Source organism: Myotis yumanensis, unplaced genomic scaffold (genome assembly GCF_028538775.1).
Source record: "Myotis yumanensis isolate MYYU_CA2020_CCGP unplaced genomic scaffold, mMyoYum1.0.hap1 SCAF_18, whole genome shotgun sequence".
NCBI classification, from domain to species: Eukaryota; Metazoa; Chordata; class Mammalia; order Chiroptera; family Vespertilionidae; genus Myotis; species Myotis yumanensis.
Genome location: NW_027223769.1, coordinates 19,154,491 through 19,181,543, shown reverse-complemented (window position 1 = coordinate 19,181,543; position 27,053 = coordinate 19,154,491). Strand labels below are relative to the sequence as shown.

The following is a 27,053-nucleotide window of genomic DNA, read 5'->3' as shown; positions in this document are numbered from 1 at the left end:
AATCACACACTAAATAAGTGTGCGGTGGTAATGATGACAAATGAGAGAAATATCTCATTGGTATCTGCAAAAGTTTGTGCAAATAATTTGAAATACATCTATTCTTGTAACTCGATAACTAAATACACTTTTCCATGCAAAATTAAAAACAAGCTATCACCTGTTTAAAAGTAGCCATTCTGCGCTAGCGGGTTTGGCTCAGTGGATAGAGGTTTGGCCTGCAGACTGAAGGGCCCCGGGTTTGATTCCAGTCAAGGGCACATGCCTGGGTTGTGGGCTCAAACCCCAGTGGGGGTATGCAGGTGGCAGCCAATCAATGATTCTTTCTCATCATTGATGTTTCTAACTCTCTCTCCCTCTCCCTTCCTCTCTGAAATCAATAAAAAATATTTTTTTAAAAAAAATTAGCCATTCTGCTAGCTCAAAACCCTATCTCCCCTGGTTCATGTGCGGATCTGTGGGAAACTGGTCACTTACCAGACTGTGTAGACCAGAGGTCCTCAAACTTTTTAAACAGGGGGCCAGTTCACTGTCCCTCAGACATTCCACACATGCGCACTGCGGGCCTGGGACGAGTCGGCTGCTAAGCAGGACAGGCAGCGGTGGCAAAAACACCCAGCGGGCCGGATAAATGTTTTTGGCGGGCCGCATGTGGCCGGCGTAGATTGAGGACCCCTGGTGTAGACTGACAGAAGCCTTCTCATTCTACCTCAATTGACCCATTTCCCAAAAGAAAAGGACTGAGACCCAGTAAGGTGATCAGGGGATGTGGCCTCTCATGTCACCTGGCTGCTTAGTGGCCAAGGCAGGTCTAAAATGGAGGCTTCCAGACACTACCTCCAATTCACTTTCCCCATGTGTCTTATCTGACTGTCTTAGCCTTCCTTCTAAAAAACAGAGTTGATTTTAATAGAGAACTGTGAAGGCCAAAGGAACAGGGAACAAAGCAATTGTTCATCCCTTTTAATTTTAAACTAAACCTGAAAAGCGCTGAGTTGTAAGACACAACAATAAGATATGGGAAAGTCACAAGTGGGTTTTTCACTTTCTGGGTTTCTATAGATAACTGTGTCCCTGGCTTCTCCTACTAGGAATTCTCAATCCTGATTGTGCTGAGAATTAAAAAAATACTGATGTTTGCATCCCATCAGCCCCTAAGGGTTCTGATTTGATTGGTCTGGGGCACAGCATCATTTTTTAAACTATATTTATTTTTATTGATTTCAGAGAGGAAGGGAAAGAGAGAGAGAAACATCAATGATAAAAGAGAACCATTGATCAGCTGCCTCCTGCATGCCCCCACTGGGGACTGAGCCCACAACCTGAATTGAACCCGGGACCCTTCAGTCCACAGGCGGACACTCTATCCACTAAGCCAAACCAGCTAGGGTCAGGGCATCATTTTTAAAAGCTCCCCAGGTATATCCAGGGTTGACAACTCAGCCTCTAGGTTCATTCTCTAATTCTACTCATGTCTATTTCCTAAAGGGGTATACATGAGTCTTGGGTACCAGTTTCCTTCCCCCATGTTGTGAAGTGCCCATCTCCTAAGCCAGTGGTTCTCAACCTTCTGGCCCTTTAAATACAGTTCCTCATGTTGTGACCCCAACCATAAAATTATTTTTGTTGCTACTTCATAAGTGTAATGTTGCTACTGTTATGAATCGTCATGTAAATATCTGATATGCAGGATGGTCTTAGGCGACCCCTGTGAAAGGGTCGTTCGACTGCCAACGGGGTCTCGGCCCACAGGTTGAGAACCGCTGTACCTAAGCCTTGTCCCACTCCTTTCTCAAAAAATTGGATTAGTCAGGCAGCTGCCCTGAGGGCCCACCCCTAGGCACTGCTGATTGGATGAGAGATAGACACCTGACCAAGGTTGGCCAGTCAGCTATCTCTTCGAAGAACTGGAACTTAGAATCTCTAACCCACCTCTGCTGGGGACGTTTAGGGGAGGGGACCAAGAGGTGAGCGTGGTAATCACGTGTACTCCAAAGCAGGAAGGCCTGTCTGTCCTCAAAAGGAAGAATGAAGCAGATGTGCAAAGAGAAGGGAAGGAAGAGTGACAGAGGCATGAACCTCCTTTCCCAACTCCCCCCAGCCCCGGCTGTATTTCATGCCTTTAATATATACCTGTATTCTAATAATAATCTAACAGAAACCTGAAGGCAGAATTTTTATGTCCAAGATTCTAGGAAATGAACATATTCCCAGGACCTCTGATTTCCTAGGAAGGCTCATCTAATCACAAATGGCCAGGCTGGATTTGACAGTGATCTTGGTTTTTTTGGTCCTGAAACCCCATAGGGAACCCATGAATGCAGTAATGGCACCCATGTGCCATTCTTAGTATTGTAAAGACCTACAGGATAACCTCCTAAGATTTTCTAATGCTTTTGACTGAATAAACATCCGTGGAATTATACCATTTCTCTTGGTGATCAGAAACCCTATAGCTATTATAGAGACTCTGATTAACAAAACAAACACAGAATTACAAACAAATATTTCAGAACATGGATTTCTTGGCGGACATTAGTAAAGGCGCTATTTGGTACTAAATAAAATAACCCAGACTTCCATGTTTCAACAACCATTTTTCAAACTGCCCTATGTAATGCTAGTTCCATGAGATGGATGGGTTAGAAAACAGGTTCTAAATTCAAATATGTTTGGAAGATATTGTGTGTCAACCCTGTGGGTGTGTCCCCATGGATGGCCACAGTGCCTAGCAGCATTAAAATTTCTGAGACAAACAATAGCAAAGCAAATATTTAATTTTTTCTAATCCTTACTCTCCCTAAATTATTTAACCACAGAACTCCCCAAGCACACCTTTGTTAAAAACCTTTTCTCAGGGTGGTGGTATTTCTCAAGGGAGAGCAGCTAATAGTTCTAAACTCCTGTTCTAAGATCTTCTTGATCTTCCCATTTTGACGTTTATTTTCAAGCAGAGAGGAAGAAGTCCAATGTCACAATCATAAAAACAAACCAAGGACTGCATCATGTCAAGGTCAAAGTTTTATTCTATGTAATACTGATCCAGGCCAGGCACGGTGGGTGCTTACTCTGTGCCAAGCGCTTTACATACATTATCACATTTAATCCTTTGCACTGGCCTTTGAGGAACTAGCCCTATTTTACAGATGCAGAAAGTGTGTGTTCTTTTTCATGTCACCACAGATTTTGCTGACAACTTTTTATTAAAGAGGGCTTTCAATGGAGTGATTTAACACTGATTTATCTTCACTATCCAGCAATTTCCTGAGTGTCGGTTGTGCACCTGGTGCTTTACACATTACAGAGTATTAAGGAAATGTGCCATCTATTATTTTTTAAATGCTCTTGAAATGACAATCTTTATCTTTGAGTAGGGAAAGGCTGCTCTGTTACCTACCAAAATCAAACTACAGAATCATTTGTTTTTAGGGTTAAAAGGGTCCTTCGGGTCAAGAGCATGAGAAAACTACCTCCGGTCTTCTAGATATTAGTCAAATTATAATGCATTTTTTTTCTAGGCTTCACTCAATTCCACTGAGAAAAAGACGACCAAGGAGAGAAGGCAACTGAGTTCATAATGCATTGCTGAGGTTAAACACTGGGCTTTTTTTAATTAGGAAGGAGGGAATAAACTGACTAGGGCAGGGATGTCCTGGGCTCTACCTAGAAATACCCACATGACTGTGCTGTAGGGCTGAGTTATATCTTAATTGCTTTGGGCCTGAGTCTCCTTATCTGTGTAAAGGGGATTATGATATCTACCTTTCTACGTGTTGTTAGGATCAGAAATGGCATAGGCCCTAGCTCCCAAGAGACCCCCCATCAATGGTAGCTGTCATCCCCATCGCCTATGTTTGGATGACCTCCAAAGGGCAGGGCTGGGTGGAACATCCTGATCTTCAACTCCACGCAAGTCTCCTCTAGCTCTCAACCAACTGGGATGGCTCCAGAGTGACCAGAAGAAATGCTAAATATCAACACTTCATTAAATATTTAAAAATCCGATTCTCAATAGTCTCTATAATGGCAGAGTTAGAAGGGTGGGAAGTCAGTCATCAGCTTGAAGTCTAGCTCATCTCTGAGAAGCGGGATATGAAAACAAAATCTGTAAACATGTTCAATAAGACACATACATGGTTTAGTAACCGATACTGTTTACATCTATGGTGAAAATGATGAAATATTATGTTCAAAGCCTCAGAAACTGAATGCTCTAAGACTTGTCCTTTGGAGCTCTGAGTATATTTGAGAGCTCGTGTATGGGCCACTTTTTTCCTACATCTTCTTCATTTTTGTGATCTTTGCAAAAACTGAGCTCCAGATAACTGCTGACTCAATCTCCCCAATACCCTTGACACTGGTTACATGCACTGGCATTCTAGTTTCAAATTTATGTCCCTGGTACCTTTATAAAAATATTTTCCAATTTCAGAACATAAAACTCCACTAATGAGCAAAAACCAAAACAAACAAACCAAAAAAGTAGCAAATACCAAGCAGAATACCTGCTTTGGAAAAAAAATCATATTTCAATGAATGTGATAATCTGGCATTCACTTAAAATGAACACTTACTTTACCACAATGCATAAATGTCGTTCATGAAACATTTTATTATATGCCTATTATGTGCTATGGTTATTGTGTTTATAATTTATAGAACACATTAATCTTTATTTTATTTTAATGGAATGTTTTGGGTGTGTCATCTAAGTTTGTATCAGAGAACCACTCATTTTGCTTCAGGAATTCACACCAAGCTCTCCCCATTAGCAAGGAATCCCAGGTCTAAATGCCCAGGACTCAGGTGGCTGCCAATATTTATATTGATACCTATCATCAATTTCACCTCCACTTTCACACAATGTATCACTTTACGAACATAAAGATTTTATCCTGTAGTGCCTGTTTCTAGACAGAATTCCATAGCCCTCTTCATTTCTCATATTAACAACTAATATTTAAAGCTGGAAAGACAGACAAGGAAATCGATAATGAAAAAACTTCAGGGCTCCCCAGTAAATACCTCTTCTGGTCAATCTGACAAATATGAAACAGGATTTGACACATGCAGCCTTCCAAAAAGCTAAACTTCCAGATTCCTACCCAATCGTCCCATGAAACACAGGACTAATTTTTCTTTGCTATTAATCACAAATTATTTTTTAAAAAATTAATTAAAAACACGAGGTGAAATAAATATTTCAGGCAACCAGTAGCAAAATGGGAAGATACCATGTGTTTGGAGTTTTAGTGTCCTCTGAGTACAGAAATTTATTTGCAGCAAGCAGAAAAGAGACAGCAAGCATAAAAATACAGCCGGGTCCCCCTAGTAAAATTATTTATCAAGCTAACAAGGGAGGGACCCTTCTAGTAACAACAGGCCAGTGAGGAAAAGACATGGCTTTATATTTTACCTTTGGGTTAGCAAACCAGTAAAAATGCCAACTGACAAGCACTTCACATAAAGATTTCTTTCTAAATGAGCTTCCTTGTTAGGAGGAAAGAAAAAAGCTCTTCCCAGCTAAGGAGCACCATAGCTTACAGACCCAGAATCCTAGCACGTAAACGCTGACTCTTTAGTGCAAAAATAATATAACTGAAGAAGTAAGTTAACGTGAATTACGAAGGAAGTTTAAAAACCAAATTAGAAGCTCATTAAAGAAAATGTGCTTACATTCGTATCGGGGTGTCCTCATGCTCGGATGCGTGCAGCAAGGCACGGCGTTGCACGACGCTTTTTCAAGGCCAGTATGAAGAATATACTTACCTGTACATTCACATACACAGATACATATGTACTGACAAGCCTCTACTGCACAAGCCTCATTGCTAGATTTTTTTCAAATATTTATTTTATCAGCAAAATCCCAAAACCGGTTTCAGTTCAGTGATACCAAACTTTGATTATAAATGACAAGTCACTTTTATTGCACCTTGCTATAGCGGAAGGAAGGAAGGAAGGAAGGAAGGAAGGAAGGAAGGAAGGAAGGAAGGAAGGAAGGAAGGGAGGGAGGGAGGGAAGGAGGGAGGGAAAAAGAGGGCGGGGGGAAATAAACCAGGATGTGGCCTGATCCCAATTAAATTTTAAAGAAATAGTAAAAAGGTGCTTTCTCAGAAAAGCTGCATCCTCAAGAGCTCTGGAAATAACTCCTCACAAATTTACAATAAAATCACACACTCGGCCGTCCTTCCTAAAGTGGAAATGTGACCTGTGAACCCTGGCAAGCGCGTGGCAGGTGCCTTTTTGCCTGTGGGAGGCCACGATGCCGGGGAGGGCGAGGACTCTGAACGACACTGAAATGTTGGGAAAAGGCAGATAAAAACACCCGGCGGGGCCTGCGCTGCCCGGTGCCACCCCGAACCCTGCCCCACGGGCCGTGCCAACCGATGCCTTAAACGTTTAACTTTCCCCCTAAACGGGGGTGGGAAGTTTTTCATGACCAGTGTCCGCCAGCTCGCATAAAACAGGAGGAAAAATGAATAAAAACAAATCCTTACTTTTTGCGTTCTTCTCTGGAACGGCGACTGTCACCCCGCCACCGAAAGAGCTCTGCGCTCCGGCCGGAAGGATGAAGCTTCCGGCTTTTGGGCCGGCAGGCAGGTGGATTCGTACTTTACTTCCGGGGTCAAGGGCCAAACTCTCCAACTCCAATCCCACCAGCTCGTTTGGGGAGCTGGGCATATTACCCGCCTGCAGATCTGTAGGGAGGTTGCATAGCACCACCACTTCATGCTATTTCTGCTCTTTGGTGGTCACTGATCTTTCTGTCCGTTAGACTAGGCCGCAGTGATGGCGAACCTATGACACGTGTGTCAGAGGTGACACGCGAACTCATTTTTTTGGTTGATTTTTCTTTGTTAAATGGCATTTAAATATATAAAATAAATATCAAAAATATAAGTCTTTGTTTTCCTATGGTTGCAAATATCAAAAAATGTCTATATGTGACACGGCACCAGAGTTCAGTTAGGGTTTTTCAAAATGCTGACACGCCGAGCTCAAAAGGTTGGCCATCACTGGACTAGGGTCAGGTCAGGATGCTACTAAGTAAGCAAAGATCAAAGCAAACAGAGGTGACGTTCTAAATAAGGAGGTTCCCCAAACTGCTCACGGAGCCTCTGGGAAAGCGACGTGTCCAGGAAAAGAGCAATACGCTAAGGGGCCTCCAGGGCACAGCGACCTCCTGGAGGCAGCTGGGAGCCCCGGCCTGGGTAGCACAGCCTCCCGGAGGGTTACAGAGAGTCTGTCCTCACCGCAAACTGTGTGCTTCACTGGGAGGGGGCACCCAGGCTCCACCCTCCAAACACACCTGGTAAAGTGTGAGCTAGCCCCTGCACTTTCCTTCTCCTAGGACCTAGACAGTGGTTCTCAACCTGTGGGTCGCGACCCCTTTGGTGGTCAAACGACCCTTTCACAGGGGTCGCCTAAGACCATCCTGCATATCAGATATTTACATTACGATTCATAACAGTAGCAACATTACAGTTATGAAGTAGCAACGAAAATAATTTTATGGTTGGGGTCACAACATGAGGAACTGTATTTAAAGGGCCAGCAGGTTGAGAACCACTGATTCTAGGCAATGTGAGAGAGAGCTTCCAGGCTTTAAGAGGAGAGGAAGAGAAGAAAGAGAAACATTAAAAAGGTCTGGGAAATCCAATAACAAATAAACAAAACAGCCTTTAAACATCAGCACCAAACTTTGAGTATGTGCTACCCACTGGAACAAAGAACGTGAAAGCAGTTCCTAGCTTGGATCTAAAAGGCCAACACCGGTGAAGGAATTTCTGGTCTCCTGTCTACCGTCATGCATAGAGGAGAGCCATGCCTCCTCCTTCCCAGCAGACCTGCATGGCTTTCTAAAGTGCGATGCATGATTCCAAACACGGTCCAACCATCATGTGCACCTTCCGATTTTTTGAAAGGATTCTATCATTGAGAGAGAGAGAAAGAGGAACATAAGGAAGACAAGTAAAGAAAGTAAACAGAACATTCACTTCTCACTATTGTAATTCTTCAGCCCAATAAGAGACCCCGTGTCTGCTTTGCTCCCATTTCCTGTACATCAGGAATGAACCTCATTTTAAAACATTAAAAAGCAGGAGGCACACCACAGCAATATAGATTCAAGCCCTTTAATGAACTGCCATCGGTAACAAAAGATGTCTCTTTTGATTAACTTTGGGGGAATCAACTCAGGCATCAGAATCCCTTTAAATTATTACAAAACCCCCACCTAAAATTCTGCTGGCAGGAGCCAGGGAAGAAGAAAGGAAACTTTGTTTGCAGAACCCAATTTAAAGGAGGCTGATCTCCATGTCAATTTCAGATCAATTTAATCCTCACCTCCACTGCCTACCTGCTAGCAAATGAACTTACTGTGTTTTTCAATAAACCCAAAAAACTAAAAAGAAATCCTCACTGTCTGCATATAAGAACTCTGTTAGATGATGCTATTGAGGGAAAGGCAGACAAAACCCAACCAGTGTTCCCCCTTCCTTTCTCTTCTGTCATTCTCACTTCACCTGTGATTAAGTAGCAGGATGCACCCTGGATGGTTAATTAGGTGTTAATATCTTCCAGTGGCTTATACCCAAGCTCACTCATCTGTGGCTCTGTTGTCTCAGGTGACAATACCTGTAATTCCCACAGTTAGTTTGCTTTTCCCACTCAACACCTGAAACTGCTTTCCCCGTCTCCCCAATGGACATTACTTCCCATCTAAAATTGTATAAGTGTTAATAGCTTTGTTATATTTCCTGTAGATGCTGGAAAGAGCGGCCCACCAAATTTTCCCACTGGCTTGTCCTTGTCCCAGTGTTTTCCAAATATTGTAAAAAATAAAAAATAAAAAGCAAACCCAGCCCTTCTGCTTAAGCTCATTTATTGCTGATAATTTCATTAGGTGCCAGGAAAAGCAAAAAAAAACACACCAAAAAACAACAAAAAAAAACCCCCAACAACAACAAAAAAACATAGACACTAAACAACAACCCTACAGTAATTTTTGGATCGAGAAAATGAAAGACTCAGCAAGCGGCAGGTGAAGGGAGTTTCAACATTGGCATCGGTGAACGGGAGCAGTAAATCTGAGATTTTGGCAGGTGACTGAGCGTGTGCTTTTAAAACAAAAGCTCTTTACAGAAGCATCATTTAGTTTTAAGTAATGAGTGCTGTGCTTTGGCAAAAATTCCTTCTTCCTTTCCCCCACCCTCCTACACGCATAGTGTTTCTTTCTTCAAGTTGTCCCCTTCAATAGTATCCCAGAGACAACTAAAAATAATATGAGTGCATATGGCATCATTGGGCTCCTTACTCTGTACCTGCCCTGCTATAATTAATAGATTAAATCAGCTCAGGAGTGGGCCAGCACCCACAGAAAGGAAAACAGCCTGGCAGGAAAAGCGGGTGGGCTGGTGGTTGGGGGAGCGTACTCTAAATAAACAAACAGCAACAGCAAACAACCGGGCAAGTCCCAGTAATAAAACGCTTTAAACATAATTATTTCCTCTTCTTTTCTCAGTGCCAACAAACACACTGATGTCATTTGCTGAGGATGCACTCATGGGAGCTGTGATGGATCAATTGGTCCCCTCTCCAAATCTGCACGCACCGCAGCATTCTACTCTCTGCTGCCTCCCAGGAGGGGACTCGCTCTAAAGCCTGAATGTTTAAGACCCCGAGGGGCCTGAAGTGAAGACAGAGTCAAGACCGGCCACTGCTTTCACCTGGGCTTTTCGAACAGAGGCACCGGAAATCCAAACGTACAGTCTGTGTTTTCACGTGTCCTTTGCATGAGAACACCTGATTCACCATTTCTGTTAAAATATTTTGATGGGCTCTGCAAGGGAAACAAGGTTACGACATCTTTAGTTTTACATTGGAATTAAATAGCTGGGCTAAGGCATCCACATCCACACCGGGCATCAGGAAACCAGGCTTGCATTTTATTTCTGGAGGATTACGGGCAACATGGGAAGGCAAGTTCTAACAAAACAGAAACAAGATGTCTGAGTAGTTTTACTGTTGGGGGGGGGGGGGTATATTTTGGGTTTTATCCCAGTTCCTAAAATAATAAAGCCTTCATATCGGGATAGATCCAATCAGGATGAAGCATGTCCACTCTGCTGGCAGGTAAGACCAGGGGGGAAAAAATGATGGCTACTCAGAGCCCAGGAAGTGCTGTTTACACAAGTTCCATCAGTTTCTCCCATAGGAGACGGGAAGGCTACCAACAGGCCTCTCCCCTACGTCTGTGTCCCACCTGCCCTGCCGGAAGCTGCTCTGTAAGGCTTGCTTGCATCCGGATGGGTCTTAGCCAATGTCAGGAGCATCTGAAATGGGCAGAGCACAGACATGAGCAGGCCAAGGTCCTGATAGCACCACCTTCTGAATTAACGTTTCACACAAAATGAAAGAATGGGTTTTGAAGGCCGACTTTCAACGTTGGTGTAAACCATGAGTAGTTGTGTTATCTCCTTTTGACAAACCAAGCTAAGAGACAGCTTTTAAGATGAATTCCCAAAACATCCTTGGTATTGGGGCCAAACAACATCATGACTTATTCCCATGGCAGCGATGCTAACTAACATCACACCTTACCCAAAGATGCTACCATGGGAGAATTTACATCAAATATCAGTGTGTGATTGTCTCTGTTGATCTTTCTGTTAGCAGATCTGTCTTCAGGATAAATCATGCATTTTGATAGTTTTGCATATGTTAAGCTAATGGAAAATAATAGTGAGGATCAGGTGATGCTACAGAATGGAGAATTCAATTTTTTGTGTGATGGCACTTAGGATAAATATTTTGTAATATGCTCAAGAACCACAATATAATCTAGACTGTGTTTCTATGATTAAATGAAAGGTAATTAAATGGCCTCTCAAATGGCTTGTGATTTAATTTTCATACGCTAGCCTAGGAAATTGCCAGAAATAAGCCATGAAGCTGTACAGAGTTGCAATTACCCAGAGAGCAGAAAGCGAGTGGCTTCCCATTTTTGGCTTCCACTCCTGAGATCCCTTAACCAAAGTGACTTTCTGAAAAAATAAACTAACTCTCCCAAGAGTATCAAGTATTGAACTTTTCATATATCAGTTTATAATATCTAATATCACAGAGTAACTTTGAGGAATTGTCTTCTTCCTTCCCCAAATTCCCCATCTGGCCAAATGCCTTTCTCTTGCTTGCTCTCAGCTGTCAATCATGTTTGCAGCTGAAATTTGATTTCTCTCCCACCAGTAACCTTATATGAAATATTACCAGGGAGGTCAGGACTAGCATGAACCTTGCCTTAAAAGTTCATTAATTCTTTACTCAAAATGGATGTAACAAAACTGGCTGGTAGACATAGATCATCATATTTAATAGATGGCTTTCAAATTTCAATTATAAAGACAAGGATAAAAGAAATGAACACAAAAGGAAGGAATTAAGTATTGGTACTGCATGCACACACGTGGACACACAAATTAATCCCAAAGGGATACACTGAGTTAAAAATCTATGTATGAGAACTGTTAAAGAAAATGTTAATTTTGTATAAGCCTCGGAAAGAAATCATGTTAAATATTCACCATCCAGTAATTCAAAGACTCTCATAATAGCAGCATGGAGAAGTAAGGATTCAGATATGAGTTCTGAAATACTGGGGAGGAAATGGGGTTTTGTTTGCCGACACTCTAAATTCACTGGATCCTGAAACTTTCTCCTTTGCCAAAGGTTGCAACTGAACATCGTGACGTTTGCCTTCTCCTCAGTTTCTCTAAAAAACAAAAACTTTGTATTTCATGCAAAGTTCTCAGCAAGCAAAATTTTTAATTAAAAAAAAATCAAACTTCGTTCCATTAGCCAATAAGAGGTAACAAGTATACATAACAGGATGACACTCAATAATTACTGGTGTAAGAGTGTTGATCTAGTTCTCTGGATGAAGAGGATTCATAATTAAATTTACACTGGGCTACTTGGCATTGGAAACCCATTTAAAAAGCTCAATTTCATTTCTTAGTAGATGAAAATCTGCCTCCTGCCTCCTGCCCGTCTCCTCCCCTCTGTCTGCTACGATTGAAGTCGAGAGTAACTCCAAAGTCACATTTGAATGCAGAAGGGGGAACAAGTCATGCTTTGCAATTATACTAAATTTTCCAAATGTGAGTATGGAGAGGATGATAAGAGACTGTAGATTAGAAATGTCCATGAACCCCAGGTTTGGGCACCAGCTGTACAGATTCCCCCCAAGTTCTCAGGTAGAGGGACTAGCTGGCTCTTGGGGTGTCGATAGACTGGTGCTGGTTAAGACTAAAGCTCTGAGATTTACTCCAATCGGATTAATTACTCTGTACGCCACACCTATGGGATGAAATAAACACAGAAATGCATGCATGCTGCTCACACCTATTGCGTCACTTCCCTTCACCCCGTGTCACAGTTTCTGCTACTTGTGAAACCCACATACTGAAACGACTGAAACAGGAGCTTTTCACGCCCCGGGAGCGATCAGCATTCCTTGCTCGCTCGCTTTCCCCCTCGTGGAAAACTCACTAACACAAGCACATGCAAATCAGAAAGCAAGATGTACCTCTTTGACTTCGGGCAACAGGAGTTTTCACATCACTGATGTAGAGGATTCCCTTGGGTACCTGATTCAGTAAATATATTAAAATAAACAAAGGGTCATTAATAACCACGCAGAGGGTTTCAAAGACAGTATGTTCAAGGCAGCCTAACTATCTATGAAAAGGGCAGAATGAGACCAAAAGAAGAGTGATTTAGTTCCACTTGCTTTGGCGTCCCGGCCTCAGCCCTGCCAGAGGAGGGGTTCGTATGGAAGGGAATGGCGTGCTATGCAAGGTCACTTCCTCTGACCATGGCTCCCACCCCAGGGCGTCGGAGATAGTGATACCCAGTGGCCTGGCAGCCTGGATCAGCTTGGAAGCTGTCCTCAGTTCAGAGAACTGAGCAAGTCTGGCTTCACAGCGGGGGAATGGTCTCTGAGGATGCTCAGAGACCGCCCATCCCTCAGAGAACCAAACTGCTCCTGCTTTCCCTGGCACTTTGCGGGGGCATATCCTCTTCCATGTGCCCCCTCCTCCTTCATGGCTCTGGTCTATTCTGCGGGTACCGCTGACCTTAATTGCAAATGTTCTCTTAACAAATAGAACCATTTAGATACCACCCTTTTATTTATTAACTTCCTCTCTGTTTAAATTAGTAGCAGGGAATGCTTAGAACAGTAATATGAAAATGAGGTTGCTTTAAAAAAGAGAGAGAGGCTTTTTGCTTCACAGTGAATAACAAAGCACAGTAATTCAAAGTAGTTAGCTTTCTATGGTTCAAAAAACCCTTATTGCTATTAGCTGTACTAATGTAAGTGGCAAAATAATTATCACTTACTGTACGGAGTCCAATATTTTCCAGACAGCAGTTTAATAACAAAGCAGACCTGTCATTTCTCCCTACAGTTAGTCACACTGTACAAGTTCAGACTGTCAAAATATATTTAAAATCTAATTTTAAAAATTCAACATGGCTACAAGAGATCTGTGTACAGTAATTGCGATAAACTAGTAAGTGGATCTAGTTTTTCCCCCCAACATGGATATTCAGTATTTTTCTTTAATCTCCCCCTTTTTCATTTGGATCACCCTACAGTTGGTGTGAACAGATACACTACACTCATACATCTGCTAAAATCTGTACGCTGCATAACTGAACACAGAATTGTTCTTTACTTAAATTTTCACTTCGCGTAATTCTAATGATTTCAAATGCCCTTTATCTAAATGTTCTGAGTACTGTATGCATCAAAACAGATAAACAAAACTGTACTCTTGTATCTGTCAGAACCGTCCCAAATGCATTACAAGCTTTCCTTCCCATTTCCTATTAAAAACGCTTTTAAAATCTTAAGGTACAAACTACTCTTCTTCATGTAACAGGATACATTAATCTTTTGCCACATATATTATTTCTATGCCAAAAAGAAAAAGAAACAAGAACCATGCTGAAGATATAAAACCTGGAAGGGTTATCATTAATATCAGTTGTTCTCCATTTGGAGTTCAAATGGCTAATCTTAAAAAAAAAAAATACACACGCACACAAAAAAACTTCCTATATAAGGTTAGTTTTTTTTTTTTACAAAAATCTTTAAAAACAACAGATTCTTTTAGAAACACAAGTGAATGGAGTTTAAAAGCTTAAGAGATTGAGGAGAGAGTATTTTTGTAACTCCTTTGGGGCATTGCAAACATATGTTAAGCTTCTGCAAGGACTATTTACATGAGATCATATACTTAGGAGGCATTTTTCAATTTTAGAAAAATATTACAAAGCAATAATTGAACATAGGCTTTGCAAAATGCCCCTGTGCCTTCCTGACCATCTCACTGACAGTCTCTGTTATTTTTGGAGAAAACGAATCAGGCCTCATTAAATGTGATCTTTGGCATCTGGCCTGAAATCTCATAAAGTAGATGTCCTCTTTAGATCATTGGTGTCATTTTCCTCAAGATGACCTCTACTCTCTCTGGCTACCTGGGGGCCCCATCCTGTTATCAAGGCATTTACTTGCAGAAAGGAGGGGGGAGAGATTCTGTTTGCACACCCGAGCAGAGTCCAAAAGGCATTGTGGTTTCTCTGTTCTCATCGCCTTCACTGCCTTCACCGGGGCTGGTCTCAGGGGACACATGCTGGGGGCAGGGGGTCTCGCATGGGAGTGAGAGAGATTTTTGAGCTGGACCACTATGGTGTAGTCCAGGCCAGATGTCTGCCAGCACAGAGCCTCTAACAGTTGGATCTATTTACCTAATGATTATATAATATTTTTTTTAATAGCATAGGAATGTGCAGTGGTATTCCGAGGAAGATTTTAAAAGGTCTCGTTACTGTACAGTGCAGGGAGACACAATGATCAGTGTCCCCTGACAACTTGCTACCAAAGGTCAGCGTGTGTCCCCGCGTTGCCCGGAGTCCTGCCGAGGGGGGCCAAGGTTTTATGGGCAGATCATGCTAAGACTGACACTTCAGGCTACATTCTGCTCGTGCCTACCAAAATATAGAGTAGACTGATTTACTCTGTCGTGTGATTATTTTTATTTCATAATGTAGGAACTGCGGATTTATCTTTTAATAGCTTTTCTCCTCTGCAATGTTACTTTAAAGAGTTCTAGAGATCGCTGGATAAATGATAGCTAGATAGAAGATAGATAGGCAGATAAATGGCAGATGAAAAAATATGTTGGAGTCACTGCCTGAATACAGAAAGCGTCAAACGTCATTTTTAACAGATTTAATCTTAGATGATTACCTCGGGTTTCCCCCCATCCCTTCAACAAGGAGTTTAGTATAATCTGACAGTATAAAAGTGCCTCGGATGCTGAGATCATTAACTTTTAGTTTCAACATATTTATATGAACATTAATGAATCCTTCCTCGAGAGAAAGAAAAAGGGGCGAAGGGGAAGAGCTCTATTTTAGAAGGCACAAAGATACTTGCCTAACTCCTCCATAGTCCAAGATCTGAAAACCTGAGAGTCCCTATAAGCAAAAGCCCCTCCAGGGAAGGGCTCCTTTCTGAATTAACCATCTTAAAGCTTGGTCTCTTAAGACAGTTTCTGAGTCCCTGAGTTCTGACTGCAACTGTGTTAAATTCCCGAATGCAAGCAAAACCCTCATGCTGGAGCTGTTGGCAAAACTCTCATAAAGTTTGCTTGACCTGCTTTCCTTTAAAATGAGCATCAAACTACCACAGAAAAAACCAGCCATACGGAGATTTCTATAAAGATTGTAAGACTGGCCTTTTAGCACTTCCTCCTTTCTTTTCCCTTTTCCTCCTTACTTTGTCTCTAACCAGAGAGATCTGGAAAATGGGCCGGAAAATGAATGAAGTAAAAAATCCACTGATCTGGAAGCCCTGATCTTATTTACAGAAGGTTCCTAGGCAGCTGGCCGGTGGATTGGGCGATCCCAAGGTGAAGGGCAGAGCCTTCCACGGCTCAATCCCGCTCCCTCCCTCCAGGCGCCCGCCTGGGAGCGCAGCTGAGCAGCTAGTATTGATGTCCCTAGGAGCTCTGCTGTGGCTAGGACAGTCCTCTTGGAAAACTTAAACCAGATTCCAATACAAATCCCAGTCCTCTGCTGGGGCGCGGGCGCAGGGGGCACGGGGTCCTGGGCGCACTGGGTGTTGAAGCCCCAGGCACCGGGGCAGTGTTCGGGCATCTGGGAAGGGCACCCTGGCTAGCTTCTGACCCTGCAGGCTTCCCAGCCAGCCGGCCTCCCTCGGGAGCACAGCTGCGGTGTTGGGGCCTCGGCAAGGCCAGCATGCAGGGACAACCCCATGACCTCAGGCGGCTGCTGGGACCCACCCCTTACGTTCAGCCTCTTGTCCTTCTGCAGCTGGGAGCCCTCCCAGGAACCCCCATGATGAGGAGCACACCTGGCCCTACTCAGTGCAGCCACTAGGAGCCAGGCAGTGATGCCCAGGGTGAATGGTCCCAGCAGCACAAGTAAGTATACCTAGGGAGGAGGCTGGTGAGGGCAGGGTGTCTGGGGTGGGGAGGGGTTTGGGGACACATGGAAACTGAGAGGGGACGATCTCAGCATTCTCCCTCCCTTCATGTCCTTCATTTCCGGCTGGGCTTCCAGACCCTTCCTTGGCATCAGAAGCTCCAGCCTGCGTCAAACATCCAGGGCATGGTGCCTACTATTCTCCCAGAGCAGCTGCAGGCCCTGCTCCCCACCCTAGCCTCTGTCTACACTGAACCTGGGGCAGGTGTGACGAAATGGGTCCAAGGGCTCAGCTCAAGTACTGACTTCTGAGTCTCTCTGAGGGACCTGGGGGACCAGGCATGAGAGGAAGAGGTTCCAAAAATGATAGAGAGGACACTGGGATGGCACAGGGTTCCGGCAGTAAGAGGCTGGAGCCTGGGAGCTCAGGACGTCGCTATTGTTTTCGGGACTCCTGGGATCTCAGCGTTGGCCAGGGCTTGTCAGTCACCCTTAGAAACAGATCCTTCCTACTTGGATGCAGGGGCCCTGGGAACCACCTAGAGGTGACCCCTGGCAAATGGCAGTCATAAGCCAAGGTGGGCTTCTCTTAGTAAGACTCCCACGGGCCCCGCACAGCTGCATCTCCCTGCTCTCTGCTCCTCTGGGCCTCTTTCGGGATTGCCTATTATACTGGCATCCTCAGGCCTGCTTTCCTGCTGGAGAACTCCCTACGAAGGCCAGAAACCCACGTGTCCAGGCCTCCGGAAGTGGACGAGGCCACGTAGAACCAGAGCAAGTCTGCGTTGCAAAACGGGAATCTGCACCACTGACCCGAGTCTTCAGCCCAGGGCCCCCTTCACAAGCATCCTCCCTGGGGGGCTCTCAGGAGAGCGGTTTTCATTCCTCCCCGCCCAGCTCTATATGATTCCCCGACTTCTCCTACCCGCCACCCGAAAGAACCAACCACAAGGAAAAGCAGCTCTTTGGAATCTTAGCGTGGAAACACTCAAGGGTGGTGATCAGAATATTTAGAATAGAGAAACTCAATCCAAATCCCCAGTGTGCAGCTCACATCCAGGCCTGGGCTGCACGGGGAAGAGGGGTGTGGGGGCTGAACACAGAACTATTTCCTCTCCTCCCCTCCCTTCCCAAACCTCCACAGGCACTCCTCCTTCATCCTCCCTTCTTGAATTAAGGCCCCTTTCTAATCCTAACTAAAGATCCAAGAATCTGTGAAGGGAGGGATGTGATTTTGCAATCCAAAATCCTAATTATAGAAAAAAAAAATTGTTATTCAACAAAAAGAACGGAAAAAAAAACGATTTTTTTTTTTTTTTAACAAGGGGAGAGGTGCTCAGTTGATGATTATGTTCATTCCGATCCTAGCTTCTTGGTGGAAAATTTGTCTTGTGAGTTTCTTAAAACTGTCCAACTCTGAAGCAAATTCATATAAAAATGTTAATTCGGAGTGCTGCGGATGTGTTCTTTCTGTCTCAGCCTTGTTATATTGGGCAAACTTATGGGAAACACACAGACAAAAGGCTTTCAAATTTAAACAATAAAAACTGTCATGAGGCCATCAAACCCATTGTGGTGACCACATAAACACTGGCATAATGTGTCTGACGGTCTGAAACATCAGCACCCTGAAGTCACAGACTGATATGTGTGTAAATGCCTCAAAGTTAAGACCACTAACAGTTTCCCCAGATTCGGGTTTGATCTCTAAAATTATTTTCAAAAAGGAAACACATGTGAGCCTGTTTGAAAGACGTGGACAGCCGAACCCTGTTCGCACCTGGCGTGTGAACTCTGGCTCTGACTTCAGCCAGGGAGCAAGTAAAATTCAGGGGGGCAACTGGGTGACTCCTGGGACTGTCCCTTTGCGGTCCTCCTCTCCATTCTCTCTGGCTCCCCCCATTTCTCACCTCCCACAGATGGTGCAGGGGACCGGAGCCTGGGGTTTTGCTCCGCCTTCGTGCACAGCAATTTGACTTGCTTTGTTTTTTGTTCTGTCCCTCTCGAAAGGGTAAAGATGTCCCCACATTGTTGCAGGACTGTACTTCTTTATGCCCCGGCAATCATGAGACAGCCTGCGAGACTGAAATCCTCTCACCCTGTCCCCTACCCCCGCTCCAGAAAAAAAAAAAAAAAAGACAGAGCTGGGTTTGTTCCGGGAGCCTGGGCGGGGCAAGACTTGGAGAGAATTCCTCTTTTCTGGGGCTGTTGGACGTCTCGATTTTTGAAGATTTATATCAAAAGTGACAAAAGCAGTGTTATCAGAAGGCCCCGGCTCTGTTTTCAAACAAATGCAAAAACAAACAAACAAACGCTGATGCAGGATCGCTGGGCCCCAGACCACCTCCCTGATGGCTACTGTGTGCTCTGCCTTGGACTTGGGACATCTTCTAAATTTAGGATGGGCTAAGAGTGAAAACAAACTTCCGGGTTCCTCTTATTTTTTCTCCAAACTAGAAGGCACCCACTCCCAATTATTCATGCAGCATCCTGAGGAATAATCAGAAGTGGTACAAAATGATAACTTATCATTGTAGATAAAGCTTCCCTAAAAAAGAAAAAAAAAGACTTTTCTTCAAAGAAAGGTAAAATTATATGTGTATATATATATATATATATATATATATATAAATTTCCTTGCAACTCAGCAATCTGAAGCTGTGAGTCGTGAGTCTTATCGGATGGTTCTGAGGAGTAAGGCCCCAGAGCCTGGCTGTGTGTTTTCCTGACACGGAAATCAAACGGCTGAAGGTTGTCACTCATGTATTTTCGTCTTCCAACCTATGTCAGTTAACTACTGACAGGCAAAAAATAGACATACCCGTGCAGCAAGCCGACTTTTAAATTTATTGATCGGCCTAGAATACCGGAGGACTACGTTTTAGGAAGCCAAGCGTGTGTGAGTACGGAAGTAAGTTGGCCTTCACAAAACCAACAGCAACAGCAAAAGCCGCCCCTCCGGCCCCTCCCGCACTGCACTTGGGAACCTCTGCGTGTGTCACAGCAACTTCAGTTATTTAGTGGAAGGAAATGCTAGGAATGCAGCTACTGTGACAGCTGTGCCCCGTGTTTGTGAGGGTGGCTGCCATGTGCCCTCTGCTCGCTGCGCTTAGCAGGAAAGCTGGTGGCTTGGCAAGGGGAGGTCCTGTTTAAGAACAGAAGGATCTAGAATCGAGGCCACTAAATAAAAACTACCGGGGGGGAAAGGTTTAAGGGCGAAACGAGGAGAGCTTCAGGATCCTATATTCAGTAATAAATATAGGGCATTTCCCCCACGCAGCGGCCTGTGTTGAAAGGGGCCCGGGTGGTTATGGCATGGAGACAGATAAATAAATACGATATTGAGACATCATTTCCTCCCCAAGATCAGGAAGTGGAATCGCTGCCTATTTGATGCCACTCTATTAATGTGTCAGATGCGTTGTAAAAAGTTATTACATGGTTTTGAGAAAGGAAACATACAAGGAGCCGGGAAATTAAAGGGAAGTCATCTCGTGAATGTTTGGGAACAGAAAAGGGGGAGGGGGAAAAAAAGCACACAAGGAGGGTGTGTATTTAACTTCACTTTGTATTTTGCTACACATTGTTTTCATTTATGGCTGAGTCTGATAAATAAACACATTTGACATCACTGATACATACAACATTATCTGGGGCCTACGAGAAAGCCAGGCTCTGCTAGAGCTTCTGCCCATGGCATCTGCTTGTGTGTGTGTGTGTGTGGGGGGGGGGGGGGGGAGTCCAATATTTTTTTCTCCTTGGTGAAATTATCTGCCAGAGAAACAATGAAGCGTGAAAATGTGCTATTGAGAGTGTATGTCTACATATGCTTTACAACTGCTAGCTGGTACCTTTGGGATTCTTCCCTTCCTATAAATGTATATGTATCTATGTTTTACATTTCAGTGGGTTTTTAAAAACGAATATTAGATTTGAAAACAACTGCGTCTATTCCAGTTTCGCACATCTTAAAGCGACAAGCACCGGTTCGCTTTGCTATGGGTCAGTATAGACGACCCTCAGACAAGTGGCATAATTAATTAATACGGAGGAGGTTATATATTTAATAGCCTTTTTCTCTAACGCAAACATTTTTTTTTAAGGAAGGAGACTAAACAGAAGTCAGGGGCAGGTTGTATCCTACCACTGCAGATAACACTACTGCTACTGACAATATATTTTTAATGCACAGTTCTCACATAAATTTCATTTCATGAAATACACTGGTAAGGACATGTTGCTGGGGCTTCCAATATGTGGCGTATCCCACTGATGGCTCCAACTTGCGAGTGGGCTCAGTTCTGTAATTGGAATGAAAGGAATTTTAACACTATTTAGACAAAGATTCACATGCAGTGTAAAGGGAAAGCTAGATTTCATTATATATATATATATATATATATATATATATATATTTAATTTAGGGACTTATTTGTAACAGGTACACTCAGGCAGGATTTAGGATTTCTTTGTTAAAAAAGGATGTATTTGTGTTCACCACTCTACTTTGAAGTTTTCAGTAATGATTATTTCCAAAAACACCTTTCGCTAGGCGCTAACCTTCCCTTAAAGCCAGCCACCAAAACCCCATTTTTGTCAGCACCTCTCTATTTGCCTTCTCATGTTTTGGGCCAGAGCTTTCTTATTATATTGAACTGCCTGTAGGGTTCTATCAAAATCCTTAATTGTCACCCAACTGTATTTTTCTCCCAAGTCTCTTTCCTCATGCGATCATCACAATAACTCCATCCTGAATGTCACTCTTATTTTAAGAATGTGTTTGCCTAAAATCTGTCATCTGATGCTGAGCGTTTTTGCATCAGTGACATCTTCATTTCTGCTTCTTCAGGGGGAGACGGCCTATCTCAGAGTCGGGATCAGAGGGAAGAAGAAAAAAAATCTCTGAAGCAGAGAGCAACTAACATCTAGCACATGAAGTGGTTTACTATTAAGACTTTTGCTAGGCAAAATTAAATGTGTATTTGGGAGCCCTATCTAAACTGGCACAGAAAGAAAGGTCAAAATGTACAGGGTATGTGCTGTTTGTGGGATAAAAAACAAAACGGGGGGTGGGAGGTGGGGAGGAAGACAAGATGATAAACTGGCCAGAACTCATCAGCGCCAAGCACAACCTGTTTTCTTCAAAATAAGGCCTTCGATCAGAGTTGCAATATTATCTTAAAAAAGAAACCGAAAACGAAATAAAGCAAAAGTCATGGTGTTTAGCTCTATTTTCAAAACAGTATTGGCTTTGTCTAACATTCTGTTAGTGTTAGAATTCTAGGGGAAGTTGACCAAGAGTTGCACGAATTTGTGTCATTTTAAAATAGGTCAGTGCTGTTAGGGAAGGTAGCGCAAGACTTTCCAAATGATACACAGCATGTTTTGGGCGGTAGATACCAATAAATCAAAGCACAGCCTTTATTCCACCAGGACATTATTTTGGGGAGTGTATTTCAGGAACGAAGGTGATCTGAAATCATCACCAGCTCATCTTAGTGGCGAAGCCCTCTGTTAAATATTTACCGGGAAATATGATTGAATAACAGAGCTTAAACCCAGATATGTACTTGGAGTTCTGTAAGCGAGGGGTGGATTTTTCTTTTTCCTATTGAAGAGAAATGACCTTCAAAGTTAAAACACAAACAACTTGGATTTGTCCAAAGTGTTGATGTTAAATCTTGTCAGGCCTTGCTAACAAGAAAATCCTGGCGTGTAAGGGAAGAAGGGCAAATAATCAATTTTAGCCCCAGAGTGAGCATTGTTGGTCTTTGCCATTAAATGCACGGGCACCCAAAGCCACCTCTGCCATGCCTAATTTTCCTGGCTTATTTCTCTCTCCATGGGCGCACTGTTGGCTCAGATGCTCAGGGGATGCTGTGAAGGCCCCGCTGGCTGGATGGCTGGGAATGTTGTCTGTTTTCACCAGAGGGCACTGATAGCTCAACTCCTTTGAAAATGTTGGGGGGTGGGGGTGTGAAATTTGAGAGGTCGTAATTTATATTTATATTAAATATTGCTAATTATTAAAAGGAACTGGCCTCCTCCCACCTCACCAAACAGCCTAGGCTTCACCCTGAGTTATTGCCTCCCTACTCCTTCATTAATCCTTCCTCTGGAGAAAAGGGTGTATTTTACACTTGTAATGCGGTGTTGGGCCCAGTTAAACTGTACACTAAGAAACTGAGTACAGAATCAAAAAAAAAAAATGCAGTTTATTATTGTAGATTATTCTTTCTCTTGATATAACCAGAATTGAAAATGAAAGAAAAGCACATAGGAACATCACGCGTGGTTAGTTAGTAACTCAAGATATAAAACAATTTTGCACAGCAAAATATGTAAAAGAAAAGTAACTGACAAGATTTTTTTATATTTATTGTGGTAAGATTTACTTTTCATTTTTTTTTTTTTTAAAGACAGGATGTCAGTCCCTGAAAATAACATTTACTGATTATTGCCTTTAAAACTGTGGATTTTTTTTTTAAGTTACAGAAAATCCAGTTCTGCACCACAATACAACTGTAAAAAAATCTGCATCATTTTAAAACTGTGCAGTAATGCCATTTTTATAACTGCATAAATTTTATTAGCGTTCTAAACAGTTTTGCATTTTTTTGTATTATATGCTTGCAGGTTATATCTTAGTGCAATTCAGTCCCAAATACTTTAATTTTGAAAAAAAAAACACATACATTTTGAATGTAAAATACCCCTACAGATATAAACAGGGGTGTTTCCCCTTTTAATACTTTGGTTTTCAATACAGTCAGTGGTATAGCAAAGACTACACATACCCAACTTATATTTAAGTTGCAAGCACATGCTGTATAAGCTACTTTTTAAACAGTCCCCTTGCAAACTCTACCCCCCTTAACATCACAACAGTAAACAATTTAGTGCATCAATCTTTTAAAAAATCTACAGCTAAACAGACCTAACTCTTTCAAATTTATCTATAACATTCCTTTATCTGTAGCATACATTTTAACTGGGCTAACAGATTATAAAAACTAGAATTAAATTATATACTAGAAACCCATAGCATTCCACATTTGACAATGACCAAAAGCAAAAAGAAAAAAAAATAACATGAAAATAAAACAAACAAAAATAACGGGGCAGATTTCTTTCTTTAAAAAATAAATTTTAGACTGCTTTCGGAAACAGCACAATTTGAGTCCCCAAAGTGGGCTGTCATTCTTTCTAAAAAGAAAACATTAGGAGTTCTTTAATGTTTGCCATTTAAATTTTTTAACCCATTCTGGCATCTTTGACAAGGAATGCCTTCAGTGCATTTACAATGGGAGGCTGAAGTTCTGAGTAACTCAAAGCAGTTTTGGAGCAGATGCAAACTTTCATGGGAAGAAGGCTCTCTAGGGTTGCACTTTTTCGTTCTGAACTCAAAAAAGTCATGAGACAATAAAACAAAAGTATGAATGCCATGCCCTAAGTCTTTGAACGTCCATTTCCAAGCCAAAAGGAAAAAAAGAAAAGAAAAAATAATTATACCATACATGTCCAGCATGCAGGCTTTTTTTTTTATTAATATAATGTCTCTTTTCCATAAAGTTTTTGAAACAGTTATAGTTCATCGTTGCTTAGAGAAAGTAGCAAGCATAATAATGCATGAGATGAGAATGAGTTTTTTTAATGGCAGACTAAACTCTCAGATTGGCATCATAAGGCCAAAACTCACAAGTCACACCCAGAAGGTTGATGCAGGCTTGATTGTGGCAGGTTCATGAGGATTTTTTCTCTATTTTAGCATAACAGTGCTAAAAAACCCGATGGAACTCAGCACGCTGCAAGTCTATAACATTTCACATTTTTTTTCCTTTGCAAGCTCAATCTCACATGAAGAACTCAGGTGGAGAAAAACAAAACAAAACACCTTAGCTTTTTTTCTCTTTTATCTCAGAAGAGATGGGTGGAGAAGGCGTGAGCGTAGAGGTTGGAAAAAAAGGTCAACACAGCAAGCTCCAAAAAGTAGAATTAAAAAAAAAAATCCAAACAAAATAAAAACACACACAGAAAATGGAACACCAGCTCATGAACTGAAGAAGAAAAAGAAAAAAAAATATGTAAATGATGCAGGCTTCAAAGGTGAGCATGAAGAACTCTGCTGAGATCTTTGAACATTGTGCAAGGGGGAGGGGGGGCATAAAAAAACCAACTACCAAATTATGGAGATTTTCAGATTGGCAATCCATGAGCCAGACATCCATTCCCTCCCCAATTTAAAAACAGCCACCACCGCCACTAACTCGGAGCAGGGTGTGTGTGTGTGTTTGGGACATCTGGGGGAGGGGGGGGGCGCAAACTTGGTAGGGGTGGGGGCAAGGTGGTGGCCAGCATGGCTCTGGAACTAGCAAGCCCACTCCCGAGTCGGACCCCCACGGAGCACTTATCAAGGTGGCTAGCTGGGATCGCGTGTCAGACTCACATGAAAAACTCGGGAGAGGACGGGTTGTCACTGCTCGAGCCGTTTTCTCGGAAGCCGCTGCTCACCAACTTCTCGTATTTCTCCTTGTACGCGTCCCTCTCGCGCACCAGCCTGGAGATCTCCTGCTTGAGGTGGTCGACCTGCTGCAGCAGCTGGTTCTTCTCGGACTCCAGGACGTGTCTCTGCTGCACCCTCTTGAAGCGGCAGGACTGGGCATAGCCGCGGTTTTTCAGGGTCCGCCTCTTCTGCTTCAGCCGGATCACCTCCTCCTTGCTGACCCCGCGCAGCTGCCGGTTCAGCTCGCGCACCGACATGGTCACCAGCTGCTCGTCTGAGAAGCGGTCGTCGAAGTGCAGGCCGCCCGCGGCGTGGTGCGGGTGCAGGGCGCCCCCCGCCCCCGCCGCGCCCCCGCCGCCGCCGCCGCCGCCACCTCCGCCGCCGCCCCCGGCGCTAGCCGGGCCCCCGCCGCCCGTGCCGCCCGGGCCACCGGCCGAGGCGGACGCGCTGCCCGCGGCGCCCGGAGCGCCGGCCGTCGGGTGGTGGTGGTGGCCGGCGGCGTGGTGGTGGTGGTGGTGGTGGTAGTGCGGCCCCGCGCCGCTCTGCGCTGCGGCCGCGGCGATCACGGCGGACACCACGGCGGCGGCGGGGCCCATCTCTTCGCCGTTGCCGCCCAGGGAGGCGCCGGCGCCGGCCCCGGCCGCGGATGCCAGCTGCTGCGCCCCGCGCGCATAGCCATCGAAGCCGCCCTGGAGCTGGTGGCTGTTGCTGATGAGCGCCTCGACCGCGTCCTCGGGGCTGAAGCCCAGCGCCTCGGGGTTCAGCTGCTGCGGGTAGCCGGTCATCCAGTAGTAGTCTTCCAGGTGCGCCTTCTGCTCGCTGCCCGAGCCCGGGCTGGGCGCCGAGAAGCTGGGGGAAGGGGGCACCGAGCTGCACGGCGTGCTCATGGGGGTGGAGGACAGCGAGCCCCCGGCGATGAGACGGCCGCACTGGCTGATGATGCGGTCGGTCTCCACCGGTTCCTTTTTCACTTCAAACTTCATCAGATCGAAGTCATTAACATATTCCATGGCCAGGGGACTGGTGGGCAGGTCGGAGTTGCTCATTGCCAGTTCTGATGCCATTCTCCTGCCGCCGCCGCCGCCGCCGCCGCCGCTCCGCCAGATGGGCTGCAGGAGAGGGGCCAGCGGGCTGTGCTGGGTGGCCAGCGGGTGAGCCAGCTTGCCGGGCTGGGGCGCTTCTAGCTCGCGCGGCGGTGGCTGGCCCGAAACCTCCGAGCGCGCACACACCCCCCCGCCCTGCCCGCGCCCCCCGCGTCCGCCCTCCCTCCCCCACTGCTCACGCCAATGTGCTCGCTCGCCCCGGCCCCTCCTCGCCTGCTCGCCTTAGTGCGCGCCGAGCCGGCGGCTTCAGGCTCGGAAAGGTCCTCCGCGGGCTGCGGTGGCGGCGGCGGCGAAGCCGGAGGAGCCCGGCCGGTTGTGCGGCGTCCCCCGCTCGCCGCTCCGCTGCGCGCTTTGCATAAGGAGGGCTCGCCTCGCCGGCCGGGCTGCAGGCGGGGCGCGCGCAGCGGCCGCTCGGGGCTGGAGGCGCGGCGGGCGGCTGTCCGAGCGGCGCGGGCCTTGGCACGGGGGAGTTAACACTTCATGCTTCTCGCCTCCTCTTCTGCCTGGCTCTTTTAATTTTTTTTCTTTCCTCTCTCTCTCCCTCGCGCGCTTTCTCCGTGCAAAGTGCAAGACAGAGGTGCAGCCGGGCTCGAGGAAAGGGAGGGGGTGGGGGAGAGTTGAGTTCTTTCTTGCCTTTTTTTTAAAAAAAAGCAAAATAGCGAAGTCCTGGGGAAAGGCGAGGCAGAGAGCAAAAGGGGGGGAGGCCGAGCCGACGAGCAGCCTGAGCTACAGCTCGAAGATGAAAAAAGATTTTAAAGCCTCTGATCCAGCAAGAAGAGTTTAAAGCAATTGCTGAGTTTTATAGTACTTGTGACGTCAGGCCCAGATGGGAAATTGACTGGTACTCTGGGCCAATGAGAGGCGGCGAGAGCGGCCGCGATTAGCATAATAGTATAGAAACAAGGAAACTTTTCGGAGCTGTCAATCAG

At 44.6% G+C, this 27,053-nt stretch overlaps 1 protein-coding gene and 1 long non-coding RNA gene across 2 annotated transcripts in view; both read right to left on the bottom strand.

Moving 5' to 3' along the window:
- The window catches only part of LOC138996985 (uncharacterized), a 354,380-nt gene that overhangs the window by 321,145 nt on the left and 6,182 nt on the right, over positions 1-27,053 (bottom strand). Inside the window, exon 2 of the long non-coding RNA XR_011468878.1 lies at positions 12,590-12,650. This is a non-coding gene — a long non-coding RNA (uncharacterized lncRNA). The remainder of the gene's footprint in view (positions 1-12,589; positions 12,651-27,053) is intronic.
- On the bottom strand, positions 20,684-26,254 carry MAF (MAF bZIP transcription factor). The gene is made up of 2 exons (XM_070398317.1): positions 24,965-26,254; positions 20,684-20,819 (listed from the first exon to the last, which is right to left on the bottom strand). The coding sequence occupies exons 1-2, from the start codon at positions 26,083-26,085 to the stop codon at positions 20,714-20,716; spliced, it is 1,227 nt and encodes a 408-aa protein (XP_070254418.1). The 5' UTR covers positions 26,086-26,254; the 3' UTR covers positions 20,684-20,713.

Bases quoted from the DNA above. Each gene is read 5' to 3' on its own strand.
- MAF (XM_070398317.1), bottom strand. From the start codon at position 26,085: ATGGCATCAGAACTGGCAATGAGCAACTCCGACCTGCCCACCAGTCCC. The intron at 20,820-24,964 runs GTGAGTCTGACA...TTCCAATTACAG, and splicing joins TCCTCTCCCGAGTTTTTCAT to AACTGAGCCCACTCGCAAGT.